The following is an 18,771-nucleotide window of genomic DNA, read 5'->3' as shown; positions in this document are numbered from 1 at the left end:
GAGTGTGTGTCCATGTATGTGATTTCCCAGAGAGGACGCTGACAGAAGCGATGAACCGCTTGCCATGTGACATGCAGCAGTATCCGCGGGATTGGCTGAGTTGAACGATGACCTCAGCAAGCTTTCCTCCCTCCCTCCCAGCAGCTCTCTCTCCCCTCCCTCCCTCTCTCTGTCTCTCTCCACTCTGCTTTTTTTCCTGCCCTCTTTTGAGCATCCTTTGGTGATCGTGTAGACCACAGCCGCAGTGGCTAGAAGCAGCATCCATGGCCTAAACACGGAGCCCTAAAACATCCACCGGCCCGTCGTACGAGGGACACGGGGACTTTAAACCCGAGGCTGGAAGTGTACTTTCTTTTTTTCTCTATCTCCATCTGGTAACCAGGGGCTTCTCTTCTCCCCTCCTCCCGTTTCAGGCTCCTAGGAGATAGAGGAATGCAAATCTGCAATCATGATGGAAGGTGAGGGCTTGGTCTATTTTTATCTTATTGGCTCATCTTTGCTTCTCTTTCGGCCCGGCGTCTGCTGACTTTAAATGCCATAAGCTGTCCGCCTATTTTGAGTGGCTTGACATTCCTGTAACTCAATATAGAAATGAAAGTGCTGGATATCTCAAATATAGACACACATCATTACATACACACACATCTCATATATACACACACATATATGCATTTGTACTCTATTGTACAATAGCATGCATATATTCAGTTTTTTTTTTTCTTTGTGTTTTCACCTAACCCCCCTTTAGATGGCTTGTCTTTGTAAAGGATTATTTGGATTTTGCACTATGGCTTATGTGCCCAGCTGGCCGCCTCTGAATTCTCTTTGTATATAGAGTTCACACACATACTCACGTACACATCAGCACTCGTTTTTAATCATGTGTCTGCTCAAGGCCGTTTCTTTGGAGGGAGGTGTTCATGTGTGCAGTTCGGTGTGTGCATGTGAACGCCGCTGTCAGCTGTGTTTTGGAGGAAGAAACAGGGGATGGTTTGTTTCACATGTGTGACGGGGGGGGGGGTTTATGTAACTGTCGGCCTGCCTAGAACATATCATTTATTTATACCATTGGATCAGATAAACTCGGTATCATGTCACCTGTTCCCAAACACTCTTGTATGAGTGGTTCATGTCATCTCTAATGTACAATCATATTAAATCAAATTCTAATTGTTGAAATCAGAAGAATGGTGATCGGTTAAAGGGGATTTAAGCATAAAATGTTTCTACAGTTTACTAAGACAAGAGTAAAGTGGCATGTATTCTTTGTGTATATGGATTACAACGTGTTATGCACAAGGATAGTAAAAGCACTAATATTGTGAAATCACTTAATAAATGATGTCTTAATGAAACCGTAAACCTGCAGAATGGTTTCTGTGAGGGTTAGGAGATATAAGTTATCTTTTGCTCAGTATAAAAGCTAAAAGTCAGTGGAGGTCCCCATCTTGAGCCTTTAGGTGTTGGGTAACGCAGTAGCAAAAAGTAATAGCGACAGTCACTGAAGCCTCAAGTAGATGTGATATAGAGGTGAGTATCTTTGTGTGACTAGTACAGGCTTAGCCATGCGTGGATTACCTGAAGGTGTAAAATAGGAAGGTAATCCACTTCACCGGGTGTTTTAAAATGACGCTTCCAGCCTGCTTTAACTCCCAAGCTATTTTTACCTCTAATCAAGTCTGGTTGGAGTTGCCATGTCCATGAATTGTGAAAAAAGATAGTTTGTAGTAGGTTAATATGCATGTAGGGCTAATAAGATACTCCTGAGGAAAGGAAGTGTAGCAGGGCTTTCTCACACTCAGTTTGAGTCAAAGGTCAGGGATCAGGCATTTGTTTGTGGTGCACTTAAAATGGGCTGTTTATCTTTCATTTATTCATTCACTGTGACTTGTTATATTACAGGGATATTTTGAAAGAATTATTGGCCCTCTAATTGGTTCCTCATGTAGAAATCTACATTCTTTCCCTCTCATCCTGTTGCCATCCTCTCATGGATCATTGAACCTGAATGTTAGCTATATGGAACCCCAAATAGATCATTTGAGATACTTGACTATAACAAAAGGATGACAGAACGTGACAGTATTGCTGTTTCTTACCTCATGACACCAAAAATATGATAAGTTCAAATTAACAATACTTTTGTTTTATTAGATGCAGATAGTCTTGTTTTATGTGAGATCAATGGCATGTGGTGCACAATAAGCACATGTAAGCCACATTTATGTATACCACATTCAACCATTAAAAGCTCTTGCCTGTTATTGCAGTGGTTCCTTAATAATCACCATCCATTTCGAGGTGAAACAACAGTTTGCTTGTGTCATTACCCATTATATGTCTGCTCTGCCTGCCTGACATCAATTGTTAGTGACCCTGGCAGTGTATGGGTGGGGTTAGATTGAGCTTTTAAATAGAAGGGTTGCCATATAGACCGCTTTAAATAGTGCCAGTGGTAGTGATAGTATTTCCTGTACAGCAGCAGTTTTACTCCACCCAACCCCATGTTAGGGATACAGGGGATTTTTACAAAGAATCTCCATGATTATAAATTGGGCCTTATAAATAGATGTATTGCTGTGAATAATTTGAAATTTTTTCTCATGTTGTCATGTAGATATGTTGATTTTTACATTTATGACACAAAAGTATAACTATTGCAGAATTCACAAGTGAAATTTAATGAAGTTAATTTCCTGTAGTCTGTTAGGGTATTAACTGTGCAGTTTTGTCTTAGTGCCATGCGGTAGTCGTAAAAGAATAATTCCATTATTTCTTATTGTTCTGCTTTTAATTAATATATTAAATTGAGTAAAGACTTGCTGTGAGTGCTTATTTATTACTTTGTGTAGGAGGCTTAGAGAAATGTGTGAGTAATAACAGAAATGTGCAGTAGCTGGAAATTATTTTGTTTCTGCAATATAAGGCAAAATCATCAGGCAACAAAAACAAAGTCTGTAAAGTCATGATTTACAATCATGTTGAGTGAAAATAAGTATTGGACAATTTTAAGAAGTACTGAATAAACTGAGGACTGTGATATCTGTCTTTTATTTTAGCCAATCAGAAGACTTTGAGCTGCTTTCTGTCTGTTTGTTGGGGGCGGAGTTTGTAAAGAGGGGGCGTGTCTAATTCAGTGGCTAAATGTGCTTGAAATTCAAGAAAGTCTAAAAGACCATTCAACTCATTTTTGTTTTGTAAAATATATATATACATACATACATACATACATACACATATGTATATATATATATATATATATAAATAAATCTGAGATGCTAAGAGAGAGAGTCAATAAAAACTGTGTCAGTAAAAAAACAATGCTTTCCTACAGATACCGTAGAAGATGAAGTGAACACACACATCATATGAAAGGGTTCTTACTGTACTGCGGCGAGACAGAGGCCGGCTCTGGTTGTTTTGGCAGTAACTGGAGATGAGCTGGAGCTGTATTTCCCAGCAGGCTAAAGCAAACAGTGACTTGGCATCTGTCTGTAGTGGAAGAACTGTCTCATGATGTCAGGAGCATCCCAGTGTTATCAGACAGTATTTCAATAATGCGTATGAAGCATAGACAGGGCTCCACACATGGAGAAGTTGTCAGGAAAGAAGCTTGGATTCACTGAAAATGTAGTTCTTAACTGGTTTTGCTTCAGGACTTATAAATATCAAACATTACAATTTATGAATCTTACCTTATATGCAAAAGACCCAACAACATGCAAAATTATTAAGGTGACAGGCTAAACTGAAAATAGACAACTTTGATAACATTATACACATGGGCACTTTGTATGAATTGTATTTATTTATTTTCTTTGCACCTGTCTGCACATCAGAAGAGCCACTGGGCTTTCGGTTCACTGTGATAACTCTCTCCCCGCCCCCTGCTACAGAAACACTCCATGCTTTGAAGAATGAGGGCCTTTGTTCAGTGGCAACAATAGACTGGTCAAAGAACTAAGATGAACTTTGCAAAATGGGGGAAGAAGCTGAACTCGTTACATGAAAGTTTCTAAATTATTTGTGCATGTACCTGTGTTTATAACACAGATTGAAAATACAAGCATGCAGTATAGAATATTTGATAGTGGTTTGATATTGCACATGAAGCTGGCAGAGGTGTATTGATTTGATAAGCCAAACAAACCTCATTAATAATACAATAAATTAAATGGTTTCAGCCCTGGACTACAGTTTTTGTAGTGTGGATAGTTGAATTTTGATGTGTTCTGAAACTGACTGTGTGCATTAGCTTCTATAGTATGAGTTTACAGTTTAATGTATTTCTGTATGTTGTATTAGTTAAAAGTAGTGGAAGCCAAATTATTATTAGCAACCTGGCCCAGGTGACTTCATTCTCTAGGAAGGGACTTTTTTTGTGTGTGTGAGGGAAAACAACAGCAAACATGTATATTATCAGTTAGTTTGACAAATACTGTGATGCTCAATTATTTGATTGTCTCACTCTACAACATTCCATCCTGTTTATCAAAATTACATGAATCAGTGTTATAATGTTAAGTTCAAGTCGACACTGACTCTCAGTCCCTCACCGAGCAATGGCTAACTTGAGCTCTTCATTCCATCCTGTTTGGTTCCATCCGGTTAAGCATCTGGTTATTTTTCCTACCATTGAGTAAATAATCAAGTTCAAATTAAAAAAAAGTGTCAGTGCCTGAGCTTGCCCAGAGCGCATTTATCAAAGTCTGGAGTGTGCTTTTATTGAAATGCTTATATTGCAACAACACAGCCACAGGGTTTCTCTCTCTTTTAAAGTGTTCTATATAACTGAAAATCAGTTACTGACAGCAATTCAAAGAATTTACCTCTTCTCGCTATTGAGGCATTTAATTTACTTAATTTGTAACATTATTCATTATTTCCCTGTGTTTGCAGCAGAGTGTGTGATGGTTCCAGAGGCCCCAGTTTAGAGCTGTTTGCCAAATATGACCCTGGATTAACTCATCCCTCTTTTCTCATTTCCCTCTAAAAGCAACACAGGGCAAACAGTTGAGAACATGCTGTTGGAAAAATTGTGACAAGGGAAAAGAATAGTGCTGCAGTGGTTGATATGTTTTTATAGAAGGTGTGTGAGAAGAAGATGACTGACAGTGAAGGAGTAAATAGAAAGGTGCTGACAGTCACATTTCTGGAAGGGACAGGCTGATAGGCTGGTGATATGGTACTGAAGACATTTACCATGCCATTTACTTTGTAGTCTTAAGTATTTCAAAGAAGTCCATTTGGTGGTTTTAAGTGTGATGTTAGTGTTTTGGCCAGTTTAACTCAGTTACAGTCTCAATACACAGTACTGTTCAACATTTTGGTATCATTAAGATTTCTTTTAATATTTTTGAAAGAAGCTTTTTATGCTCACCAAGGCAGCATTTATAAAAATAAATTAAAAATACGGTAATATTGTGAAATGTTATTACAATTTATTTCAAAATATTGCTTTAATATATTTAAAAATATAATCTATTCATGTGATGATAAAGCTAAATAAAAAATAATCTTTTGTTGCCATATAAAAGTCTTACTCTCGCTTTCATTCAATTTAATTTGTACATCCTATAAATTCTTACAGACCCCAATGTGTTTAACCACAAAAAAAAATTCAAATATTAATTTTCTCTGCCATAAATAACAATTTTCATAATTATTTACTTACTGGGATATTTCATTCGTCAGAGTACAGTGTTAAATGTGGGAATAGATTTGGAGACATGCAGCACAGGGTACTTCACAAATCATTTCCTGTTTACAGTATTAAGAGTGTATTATATCGTTGTTTCCTTCCTCTCTTTTTTTTCTGGTTTGCACTTAACAAAGGTTACGGGCAGGGTTTAAAATTAACTTTTCCACACACCAGCCAATTTAGCTGCTAATTTTTTACGCTGAATTCAAATTAAATATAAATAAAAACAGTTCTCAGTGACTTCTCTTATTAAAGAGCATTTTGTTGTAATATAGCTCACTTCAAAATGAATGTTAAATGGTAAACACTTTAAAATGTGTGAAAATGCTCTCAGTTCATAAAGTAAGTTGTTTCTTCACAAAAGTTTGTTTTATTACTGTCGGAAGCTCCTGGTTGGAGGACTTAACTTATGAATCATAACCTGCCAAATTGGCTAGTTTATATGTTACTGCCACGGTTGATTTTCATTCACATTAGATGGGTTGGACAATGTTAATTTCTAATTCTGGTTGCAGGAGTTGGATGGACAGGTTGTGCCACTACTTGAAATACATAAAACAACTGAAAATACAAGATTTCTTAATGTCTATTGCATTTAAAGTAGTGGAAGCCATTAAATAAATAAAGATGGACTGGAAGAGAGTGACTCCATAAGAGTTACTTCCATTCCTTATTGATTAACCATTTGTCCAGGCTTATTTATCCAGGCCTTTTCCTGTTTCCCTTCCAAACTGTGAAAATGTGTATGTGAAATGAATTGTCATGCTCAATCAAACTGCAAACAACTTCCCCCATTTAGTTTGGTTTCATCTTGCCTATAGGGCACAACAACAGCTAGAAATCACCAGTGTAACCTTAAAAACATGGTGCATGACATCCCTGTATGTGAATGTAGACTTTAGTTATGATCATGTCATTATGAAATGGTTTATTGGTTTGAAGGTTACTTGAATATGTGTACTTTTGTATATGACCCTATAATTCAGAGCCCTGTTATGCAAACAGCAGTCTTGCCTTAGAGCGAAAAAGCAATTTATTGTCATGCCATTGTGCTCTTTGTGGAATGATGATTGAAAGCATTAGTTCTATTACAGGAAGGACAGATTAAGTACCTTCTGGATGGACCTTGCCTATGATATAACAGGAAAGAGCATCTGTCATCCAGACACATATATGATGCATTACACAGAAAGGACCCTTGTTGCTTGTCAGTTTGTGTTCATTACACATTCATTTCTGTGACATATGTATTTGGATAGGAAATACACATGGATAGGAAATAAATGGGGAAGTTGTGGACTAATGGTTAGAGATTCAGACTTGTAATCTAAAGGTTGCGAGTTTGAGTCTCGTGCCGGCAGGAATTATAGGTGGAGGGAGTGAATGTACAACACTTTCTCCACCTTCAATACCACAACTGAGGTGCCCTAAAGCAAGGCACCGAACCCCCAACTGCTCCCCGGGTGCTGCAGCATAAATGGCTGCCCACTGCTCTGGGTGTGTGTTCACGGTGTGTGTGTGTGTGTGTTCACTGCTCTGTATGTGCACTTTGGATGGGTTGAATGCAGAGCACAAATTCCGAGTATGGGTCACCCTATTTGGCTGTATGTCACTTCAATTTCACTTCAAATTTATTTCTGACCATTTTATTTTAATCATATATGTTTCAGATTTCTAAACGATCAACGATTTACATGGCTGTAAATTCATGTGCATGTCAGTTGACTCATCTGAATGAGCTGTGCCACTCACCGTGGGCTGACTATCTTACGGATGGCAGATATGTTGCTGATCCACTCAGAGCTGACTGGCTGCATTAGCAGCTTGAGCATGAGCTGCACTCCAAACATTGCAATAAAAGAGATGATAGTGTGTGTTTTACTGAAAAGGGGTTTGGCATTCTCCTTAAATAGGGAACAAAATAGGTTGTAAAACAACTTGGTCTAGTTCAACAAATGATTAGTGGAGAGCGATGGCATTGTTGATCATCAAACTCAGGTCAAAATAAATATTATGTGAAAATATTAATTTATTTTCATTTTCTGAGGATTGTAATATTTGAAACCCTGTTACCTTAAAATATATATTTTTTTACATATATAGAATCTGCTTGTCAGGTTTTTATGTCAAGATTACTTTTTCCTCATCCAAGCCTCTTTCAATAATATATTACCTCAACAGCCATTTATAAGCATTTTCCTTACTGTCTCAGGCTCACGGCATCCCGGACACTAATATTTTAACGATTAACAAAGTTGAACTACTGCCTGCTGATTTCAGTATGGAGCTAAAGGCTAGTATCATTATATTTTGTTAGTATTATAGCACACCATGAGTGTATTATACACACTGTTTTTGCTTTATTTTGACATCTGACTCAGAAACGTTGACACGTGACATCAGACTTAACAAGATATATGAAAATAAATCAAGTGAACTAAAAGACCAATTTTTTGTAATAAACAATTCCCATTAATTACAGAATTTAAATTAAATGGTAATTTGTAAAATAAATACATTTTACAGTTTAAAACAAGATAGTTGCCAATCACACAGAAGATATAAGGTTGTTGACAAAATTATGTCTTTGCTAACTAAAATTAGTTAATAATAATAATATAAAAATAATAAACTACTTGAAAGTTAATTCAACAGATTATTGTGAATTATGCACTGAGGTAAAAGGCCAAAAGGTGGGACAGGCCAAGATCACCATATAAAAGGGGTACAATTATTTCATTTTTAAAACTAGTTACTTCTCATGAAAGGTTAAATTTCTGAGTTTTTTTTTTTTTTTTTTTTCATCTACAGTAGATGTAGCCATATCAGTGGCAGTTAATTTGATGTGCAGGCCATTCCATGTGTAACCGGGCTTCAGATGAGTTAAATACTGACAGTAACTGTGCACCCCATGCTACTCTGTCCTTGTCCCAAAGATGAGTCATCTTGATTAGGTTTCATTACCTCCCTGCTCTAGACAATAGAGGCTCCATTGATTTTTATCATCAGCAGAGTGGATCAGGGAAGAGAGCAGTGCAAGAGAACAAATCAGCAGAATCTGAGCAGAAGGCATTGTGCAGCTGCCTTGAAATGTGTGTTTAAACTGGAGTTTGTGTGAGCCTCTCAGAAGACAGTATAGATACTGAAAACCAGAGTCATCCAAAGACTGTGTGAAGCAAAGCAGAATGCTCTGATATTGCTGAGTGCTGCTAGATTAATGTTACATAATCATTAACGTTGTTCACTTACAAAGCGCAAGATTTGTTCAACTAGTGGTACAGTTTAGATCACCACAAGTTTTATGCCAGTAGGCTTTAGTAATGTCAGTACTAGTTGGTTGCCAGTGGTACAACATTTGATTTGCCAAAAATCTGTGTAATATATACCTGATAAAAGTTCAATTGTGTACAGGATAGGTAACCTCAAAGGTAAAACACCTAGGCTGAAAGGCAAAGCCGTGAAAGAACTGTGCTACATTTTGTTACTGTTAAGCTCAGGTTTTAGGTTAGGTCTATATTACGTTTCTACAGTCCTAATGTTAAGAAAGTACACACCTGACTTTCTCAAGTGTGGCATGAAGAGCATCAGCTGGTGAGGCCTGAAGGCTAAATGAGCCCTTTGAGAAACCACACTGCTGTTCTCTCCTGTCTTTCTCCATCATGTGAAATGTATGCAGATGTTTTAATATCAGTAAACACTAACCATCTTTTGCAGAAGGGTTGGATTTGCACTTATGTTATTGTGAGGGGTGTTTTTTATTAAGTATTTTTTTCTGAGTAGAAGTGGAGCAGTAAACAATATAAACATAGAATATAGAACCATCTCATTTTTGTGATCTTTCTTTCTTTCTTTTTTTTCTTGAAACATGTTTAAAATATATAGCATTTTGCTGATCCCACTTTCTTAATCTGGTGCCAGATTTTTTTTATGCCCTTTTAACACTCCACAATTGAAATATTGGTTGCAAGCATAATGACAAAGGCTCAGTATAGTTATAGTAGATTTTTAATTTGTTGCTGCTGTTATAAAGATGTTTAGAGATTAGCCTGTAATATCTCTGTGTGGGAGGTGGAGGAAAAGAGCAATCTGGGTCCGCGTGGACCAAACCCATCACAAACATTGTTGGTTGCTGCGCTCAAATCCAGCTGAAGGGAACTCCCATGTGCAAAATCAAGATTAAAGATAGAGGTTAATGTAAGAAACCCACGGACACTCCTTAAAAAGCCACTTCCATGGGGAAAGTCATGAGGGAAAGAGAGAACAGTACTTACAGACAGGAAATGGTAGGAGAAAGTTTGTTTTTTCTTTTTCAAAACAGTTGCTGGGATAGGGTAAAAATCATAACAAACACTGCAAGGAATTGACCTATAATTTCTTGTGATATTGTAATGTAGTTCTGGGTATTATAGAAAAGTAGTTTTTTTTTTTTTTTTTATAAAAAAAAAGAAATGGAAATTTGCCCTCTTTTGCATCCTAAATGCATCTTATTACAGAAGCCCATTTCCACCATGGAATAATACCTGGTCACATTTTTATTGAGGAAGAAATTCTCACTATTAACTAACTAAACTACAACTTTTGCCTTAATAAACTCCTAATGTGCTGCTTATTCATAGTTAGTAAGGTAGTTGTTAAGTTTAGGAATGGGGTAGGATTAAGGGATCTACATGGTCAAAGACTACGTGCCGGATGTTGATCCAGGAACATGTTGTACTTGGTGAAATTACGTTCACCGTTATGATTAGTGATCAAATTATTTACAAAAAGTGCTTTCATAGAAAGGGACCTGATATTCAAAAAGCCAAGCTTTATCATTTGTTTATCCGTTTTACATCTGCTTTATGTTTGTTAAAAATCAATTAAATTGTCAATCTCAAATTGGTTTTGGAGGTTTTTTTGTATTTTCTAGTTCGGTGGAACAGACACAGTGTCTATACTTTGATATCTCGGTGAAAGAGTCTCTATGTGCTGAGAATTAGCTGATTTCTGTGGCGTGAGGTGGCTAGCAGATGGTCGGTTTAGCCACTCTGTCTGCTTCCTGACCTGGGCCAAAGTTAGTTAAGTGCAAACTCTTAAGACTATGTGCCGTATTTCTAGAGAGAAGAGCGGCACCACCCCAGGAAGTATGGTCAAGTAGAATAAGGCATAATTTTGTCAACTGAAAGCTTGCATACAGATCTGCCTCCATCCAATCAACAAACGATGGATGGAACAAAGTCTCCAACCTACATTTTGTTTCTTATTCAATAATCCATTTCACGTGGATATGATAAATTGCTGTTGTTACTTCAGTTACATCATGACTATAAGGTCTCTAGCAGTCTTTTCTCAGGTATAATAAGCCGTTTGTGTTTTGTATTGAACATTATTTAAACAAACACCTATTTTATAGTTTCTTGAAAATGTAATTTAAAATTAAATTAAAATTAAATTAAATGTATGCATTTAGCAGACGCTTTTATCAAAAGTGACTTATATGCATTCAAGCTAACAATTTTCTCCTAACGTGTTCCCTGGGATTTGAAACCCAACTTTGCGCTTGTTAATACAAAGTTCTACCACTTGAGCTACAGGAATGCTGAAAATGACCATAATTGCCCAAATCATTTTACTAGTAATTAAACTTGTATTTAAATTTGTGATAGGATTATACTACACAAAACAGTCTGTGGCTTAGCAAGTAGAAAAACAAACTGTAAATGATGCTGGGGTTTTTGAGCTTGTTGGTGTTGCTTTGAGTCCGAAGCAGCTGATATTTTAATGTTCAGTATGTGTAAGCTTCCCTGTGCTGTGACTCTCTCTCCATCTGCTTCTGTGTCTCATGACACTCCATTTGGTTCTCAACAAAGAATTTTCATTCACTGCCAGTATTGAATCAATTCAGTGTGAAGATTGTCTATAATAAACAGGATTTCCATCTAGCAGAGCTGACGAAGTGAATCTTAAATGGTGTCTTAAAAGATGAAGCCTGTGGTCTGAAGGATCAAGTATGTCTAAGTGTGGTTTTGACAGACCAGTGGTAAGGGAGCTACAAGTTATTTATAAGTTGATCATAATTTGAAGAAATTCCACTGCTCACTGTAAAAAATTATTGTAAATCGGTAATGGTAATGGCAAAAGACTGTAAAAATGCTATTGTAAAAACCTATTAATTGGTTAATGATAAGTACTTTCTCATCACCACCTGTTTTTGGTGGTTATCAGTGTATCACAAAGTAGTACACAGATTCCAGTACTTCAGTAGGTTGGTATATTAACAGTACTGTATATCAGCTAATGAAATATTTCGGTCACACTTTATTTTAAGGTCCAATTCTCACTATTAACTAACCATTAACTATGACTTTTGCCTTAATTAACTCCTAATTTGCTGCTTATTAATAGTTTATAAGGTAGTTGTTAAGTTTAGGGTATTAGGTAGGATTATGGATGTCATGCATTATATGTACTTTATAAGCACTAATAAACAGCCAATATGTTAATAATAGGCATGCTAATAAGCAACTAGTTATTAGTGAGAATTGTACCCTATACTAAAGTGTTACCAATATTTCTTTTGTGTAAAACCTAAAAAGTTGCCTTTAGTGTTTTCATACTAAATGTAATTTAATTAGTTGCATTGCTACTTTTAGTTTACTAACACTGTGGGCCCTATTTTAACGATCTAAACACAAAGTGTAAAGCGTACAATGCAGGTGCACTCAGGGTGTGTGTCCAAATCCACTTTTGCTATTTTAATGACGGGAAAAGGGTTGTCCCTATTCGCTTAATGAATAATGGGTGTTTTCTGGGCGTATGCAATAAACCAATTAGAGTCTCATCTTCCATTCCCTTTAAAAGCCAGTTGTGCTTGTGCCATGACGGATTTGCTATTTACACGGCGGAATTTGGCAAGCGCAAAGACAGAACACGTCTCCGAGATGAAACGGAGCTGCAAATAGATAGCCTAATTCTGATACATGTGATGACTATCCATTATGACATGTAGGAATTTATATATATATATATATATATATATATATATATATATATATATATATACATTAGCCTACAAAAAAATTCTTATGCATTGCAATCATTTAATTTTTAATATTTGTTTGTGTGTTGCTGTGCGTCCCTGTGTTTAATAAGCATAATAAGTATTGGACCCGCCTATACTAATACGCTCTTTAAATTACAAAGAACAAAACATTGCGCCAGACTTTAGACCAGGTTTGAGTTGGTCTATGGCGCATTCTATTTTCAGCTCCTTAAAATAGCAATGCGCCAACAATGCGCCTGAACACACCTCTTTTTTAAGACCAGCACGCAAAAATGAGCGCAAATGCATTTGCAAATTAAACGACGTGGCGCTGGATGGGAAAATGCGAACGGCGCCGGACTGAAACTAGCAAACACCTTGCATCGCATTGCGCCGGGTGTATGATAGGGCCCTGTGACTTACTAGTTTTTCTCTGCTATCACCTGCTAGTTTTTTTTTTTTTGACAAGTCTTACAATTGATTGCCATCAGCATTCATTGTGCTCAGACACTTGGACAAAGACATTTGGTTAGTTGTTTCATTGGCAGACAGCTCAAGGACTTGGCACATGTCACATACACTGGCACGAGAGCTGTACTTCCGCTTAGTCTTACACAGAGTGCCCAGACCTCCACCAGATCTGGTGTGATTTAACATAACTGCTCCAGAGCACTTCAGTTTCATTTTTACCACTTATAATTTAAGGAGTTATTTAGTAAATGGCAATAATGTATAAATTAATTTAATTTTGTTTTGTTTGTAAAATATCAGGCGACAATTCCTGAATCCTCGTCTCATTCTACTTCTCTTAGGAGTATTGTTGCAAAACTGTACTGAATTTCTAACCTGCTTATGACTTTGGGGATCATGTTGTGGTCATTGCGTCTTATTTTTGCACTTATTTTTGGGACGTTCACCTGTACTACAGCAGGTTGCTCAAAGGACTAATGGGGATAATAGTGCCATTTCCTTCTAGAAGGCATGTAAACCTGACCTTTATGGATGCTGTGTTGGAATATACGAAATATGGCAGACAGTTGTTAAAGGGGTCATATGATGCGATTTCAAGTTTTCCTTTCTCTTTGGAGTGTTACATGCTGATTTTGCATACAGTAGATAAGATCCCTTAAGTTGCAAAGATTAACGTCTCAAACCCAAAGAGATATTCTTTATCAAAGTTAAGACTCTGCCACGCTCCCCTAAAACAGCTCATTCAAACACTCCCCCACAAGTCTACCTCACGATGTGGGAATATTTGCGTAATGTCGCCCAAATTTTCACACAAAGAAAGAAGGCATGGTTTCAGTAACCGCAGTAGTGTTGAAGCAGCCATGTCAGGGAGATGCTGTGTGTATCTAGGCGAAAGCAAAAACACTTTATTTTGGCCTTCCAAAATTAGATGCATTTAGGAATCTTTAAGATTACTTAGAAACAGAACTGCAACGCATTTTATGGACAACCGTTTCATTAACATATGAGAGGAAGTAATTCTGACTTTGCTATGACAATCTGGTGCTTCTGAATCAGCTACTGGAAGATTGTTTTGTGATAAGTATTTCCTATTGATTGTTCAAATGCAGAGTTTTGTGCGTTGTGTGTGTGCACGTGTGTGTGTGTGTGTGTGTGTGAGAGAGAGAGAGACAGCCACATCAAGGAGGCAGCTGTCTTAACCGTCCGTGGCTTGTGTACTGAAAGCACATACGAACACATCATCACTGTGTCACGCGACTCTGTTCGCCTTTCAGACTGATGGTAAAACTAAGGACATAATTAACTGTCTTAACATTTATTTTGAATGATGAAGCTGCCGATTATGAAAAGGTGCATTACATTTACGACGAGTGCTTACTGTGTTTGGCCAATCACAATGCACTGGGTCAGTTAGCCAATCAGAGCAGACTGTGCTTAACGGAAGGTGGGACTTTGTAGAAAACTATTAGTTTGAGAGAGGCGGGGCATAGAGGACCTACAATAATGTACAGTATTTAAAAAATTATGTGTTTTTTTAACATTAAAGTATGTCATCATATTCTGTTACACCAAATACACAAAATAATGATCTGATAATTTGACCCCTTTAAACGTCAGTGACTTTATAATATTTCTTAGTAGAAATTAAACATTCATATTTTTTCCACCAACCACCTATTGTAGAATATCATGAAAGCTTCTTAGTAGAGAGAGAGGATGTTACGCAAACATTGGCACTGTTAACATTAATTAAATTTAAGAGCTATTTTCTCTGTAAGTGTTTAATTAATGTCAAAAGACCTTTATTTAGCATTCAGTGATTATTCATGTAATCACTGCTTTAGCAATGCCATTAATCAATTATATTACAAGATAAAAGTACAGGTGAGATGTCATGATCCTCTTTTGTCCCCAGAGTAGGAACAAATCTTCACAGCCATTTCCAATGTGGAGGTTATTTTACATGTGCAGGTGCAGCGAGTGTTTACTATTCATAAACACTCAATTATTCTGCGTGACTGTTGGTGTATTTCCATAATAATGGAAAAACGGACTCCACCATCCTTTTAACCAAATGAGTTGGCCAGGTTTAAGTATTTGTTAGTCATAACGTGTCCATGCAACGTGACTGGGCATTGCACTTGACTGCAAGTGAAAGAACCCAGCAGAAAAAAAATATATAATTACAGCATCTTCATAAAACAGCCAAAGTGAAGTGGATTTCTGAAGAGGTCTTCAGAAAGCATGAAATTTACATTCCACTGTTAAGTGTTTCCTTGGTCTTCTCCAGGGAAATCTCAGCCTCACTTGCCCCATACTTCTGTTCGTTTTTTTTTTTAAGATGTTGTCATTTTAAACTTGATATATATATATATATATATATATAAATATATATATATATATATATATATATATATATATATATATATATATATATATATATATATATATATAGCCTACACACTGTATTTTAGTTATGACATGACTGAATATGTGGTTGTATAAGTCAAACTGGCTGAAGGTAACCTTCAGTTTGCTGAATCATTGGCATGAAATGGCATATTTAGTGATTGTTAAAAGCATTGTGATTTTCCAGCACAATGTAATGTAATATAATGTAATATAATTATTATTAGTTTTTTATTATTAAACTGTTCAAAAGTTTGGGCTCAGTAAAGTTTTTTGATGCGTTAAATTAATCAAAAGTGACAGTAAAGACTTTTACATTATTATATTTATAATTATATTGTATGTAAAAATATAAATTTAATTTATACATTTTCTAGTCATCAAAGAATCCTGAAAATATGCATCACAAAAATTGTTGCGACAAAAATATTAAATAGCACTGTTTTCAAAATTGATAATAAGGAAATGTTTTTGGAGCACCAAATCTGCACATTAGAAAGATTTTTTAAGTGACACTTAAGACTGGAGTAATGGCTGCTGGAAAATGAGCTAATTTAAAATAAACAGTTATTAAAATAGTTATTACCAATAACTATATGTTAGTAAAAACATTACTGTAACATTAAATGTATTTTGGATCAAATAAATGCAGCCTTGGTGAGCATAAGATACTTTTTTCAAAAACATTATCAGAATTCTGACCCCAAACATGGCAAGCTTAACATACTGTAATATGTAATATCTACCATATTTTATTTTAATATATAAGGTGTTAATACAGTAAATTCAAAGATAAGCTAGAAATAACAAGACCATTAACACAAAATCTATATAGTAATGTTTGAGAAAATAATTGTTCTGCCAAAGATTAATATAGCTTATGATAATTGTGTTGATAAATGTTTTTGTTAGAAGTTATAAAAGCTCTATCAATCTTTCATGAACAGTTCATTTAAGCTGCATTCACAAAAAACTGAACTCCATCCTCTCAATCTTGTATATGTTTGCAGAGTGGAAGAATGCATAATGCATGTTATAGCATTGAGTCTAGAGGCAGACTTGGCAACCCCATTTACTTCATGTTCAACAGCTTGATAGGGAGAGCCGCTGGGTAATAGTTTTCTCTGTGCTGGCAAAACTTGAGTTGCTTACAAGCTATTAGTAATATCAGCCAACAAAATATTTTCCTTTCTTCCAGTACTCCCTTCAAGAGTATTGTTGCTGAAGTAATCAAAACGTGTTCATTATTAATACATTATTATAAGTATTATTATATAATTTGTATGCTTTAAAACGGACATATTTGGTGGTAGAGAATAGTCAATAATTCTATTATGCTTTTTAACCTGTTAACTGTCACTCACGTTTTTGAAGATAGTCATGAATGTGCATGATACAAACATACATTTTTATAATTCATGACTGAAAACATTTTGTAACATGATTTTGATGTGCCATTTACATGGTAATGCAATGTCTGACTTTAAAATGGGTTTTAAAGGATGAATTTTGAGATTTTATGTTTTCAAGTGATATATAACTTCTGATGATTTCTAAAATGTGATAGAGAAAAAGGCAACGAGGAAGTCTTCTTTTTTTTTTTTACAAAGGTCAAAGCTCCTTTTGTAATGTAGATTTCTGAGGGTGCACTCTTGTCATAAATTCATCTATTACTTTTCCTACATAATTTTTAACAAAAAATATTGGTAAAATATATATTTGGGAGTCTTAGACCTTTCCAACGATATATAGTTTGTCAAGATTAGATTAGATTTGATTGTAATATAGTATAGTCAACGTAGGTGTCCTGTATACGGGACAGGGTGACATTTAACAGGTTAAAGTCACCTACTGATTATAACTGCATTTCCTGCATGACCTTTTATTTTAGGTTATTGCTTGTTTGTGTGTTCAGCATTTTTTTATTTTATTATTATTGTTATTATTATTATTATTTTTCATGAACCTCAAAATCTGATCTGGCAATACATTTATTAACATCTGTCTTCAGACTTGTTAATGAATATTCTCAGATTATGATCTGCATTCTTGGGTTCACTGTAGCTGTGTGGATCATTACAGAACGAGTTTAAGATTAATGCTTGTGCTCTCTGAACTCTTCTCTCCAAATGAACTGATTGTTAAGCATTAATCCCTCTCTAAGTCAATCTGCCGTGCTACCTCTGGCAGCGATATATTAGAATTGAAAAACCCGGCAGATTTATCTTACTGTCTCTTGTTTGTTCCTCTTTATCCCCTGCTGAATACCAGTAGGAACTGGACCCTGCCTCATTTAATGGCCTTCCTCTTAACTTGCAGGATTTATGTTTATGATGGAAGAGCTCTTGTTTGTGAGAGGTGCTGTGGTTCCACAACCATTTGGAGGCTTAATGAGGGAGAGGATATTTCAGAGTCTTAATAGTTTGACCCTTTGATGACATCATTGGTTTCACTGTTCTATAATAGGAAATGTCATTTAAATTCATGCATTTCACAATGTTATTTTTCGTGTGAATACTTTTCAAGAGCATTTTCATAGTTATATATATATCCTTTTTTAATGTAAAGTACATTTAAAGCTATACTTTGTGTTATATTTGTATATACTTTGTATTGCATTATATAACATTAGCATTTCATTTTTAGAAAACTACTTAACGGTGCTGTGTGAGTGTTTCTAATAACAAATTTGTTATCTTTCTCTTCTTGGACTACCATGATCAAGTTCTCTCCTTCTTTGAAGAAATTCTATTTAAAAAACATTTTCAAAACGGCAGTTTCCTTCACCACTATAGAAATGTAGCTAACTATGATGACTTCTGGTTCTGAGAACCCTGGAAATGTAAAAAAAAAAACAGTGTTTGCTGTATTTCTTCAGTTAAATGCAAAAGTAAATAAATAAATGATGACAGAATTAATTTGGGGTAATTTTCTCAGCGTCACAAGTGAATCATATGCCTTAAGGATTATCTTTCTGGCTTTCCAAAATGCCTCTGTGTTCCAAAACAGTCTTCTGTCTCAGCATTTACTTTGTCTTTGTCTTAGTGATGAGCACAGGCCATTCTTCTTCTGACCCAGTTTCCCCAGTGGTGGACAGTTTTCCTCTGGGGGGTTGAGATTTCAAGCGGAGTGTGTCTTTTGAGTATGTGCAGTCATTTATCTGCTTCTG

General features: G+C 35.8%; 1 protein-coding gene across 16 annotated transcripts in view; it reads left to right on the top strand.

Moving 5' to 3' along the window:
• Positions 1–18,771, top strand: part of LOC128015611 (SH3-containing GRB2-like protein 3-interacting protein 1) — a 68,152-nt gene that overhangs the window by 16,250 nt on the left and 33,131 nt on the right. For 9 of the 16 annotated variants that reach the window (XM_052599603.1, XM_052599596.1, XM_052599606.1 and 6 more), the window contains exon 1: positions 183–458. In XM_052599603.1, the coding sequence (XP_052455563.1) occupies positions 449–458 (10 nt within the window). In that variant the 5' untranslated portion in view covers positions 183–448. Of the gene's footprint in view, positions 1–182; positions 459–18,771 lie in introns of those variants that run through there. The other 7 variants (XM_052599610.1, XM_052599609.1, XM_052599597.1 and 4 more) reach the window with 2 other exon arrangements.

The sequence above is a fragment of the Carassius gibelio genome, chromosome A6 (genome assembly GCF_023724105.1).
Source record: "Carassius gibelio isolate Cgi1373 ecotype wild population from Czech Republic chromosome A6, carGib1.2-hapl.c, whole genome shotgun sequence".
In the NCBI taxonomy this organism is placed as follows: Eukaryota; Metazoa; Chordata; class Actinopteri; order Cypriniformes; family Cyprinidae; genus Carassius; species Carassius gibelio.
This window is presented reverse-complemented; position numbering and strand designations above follow the sequence as displayed.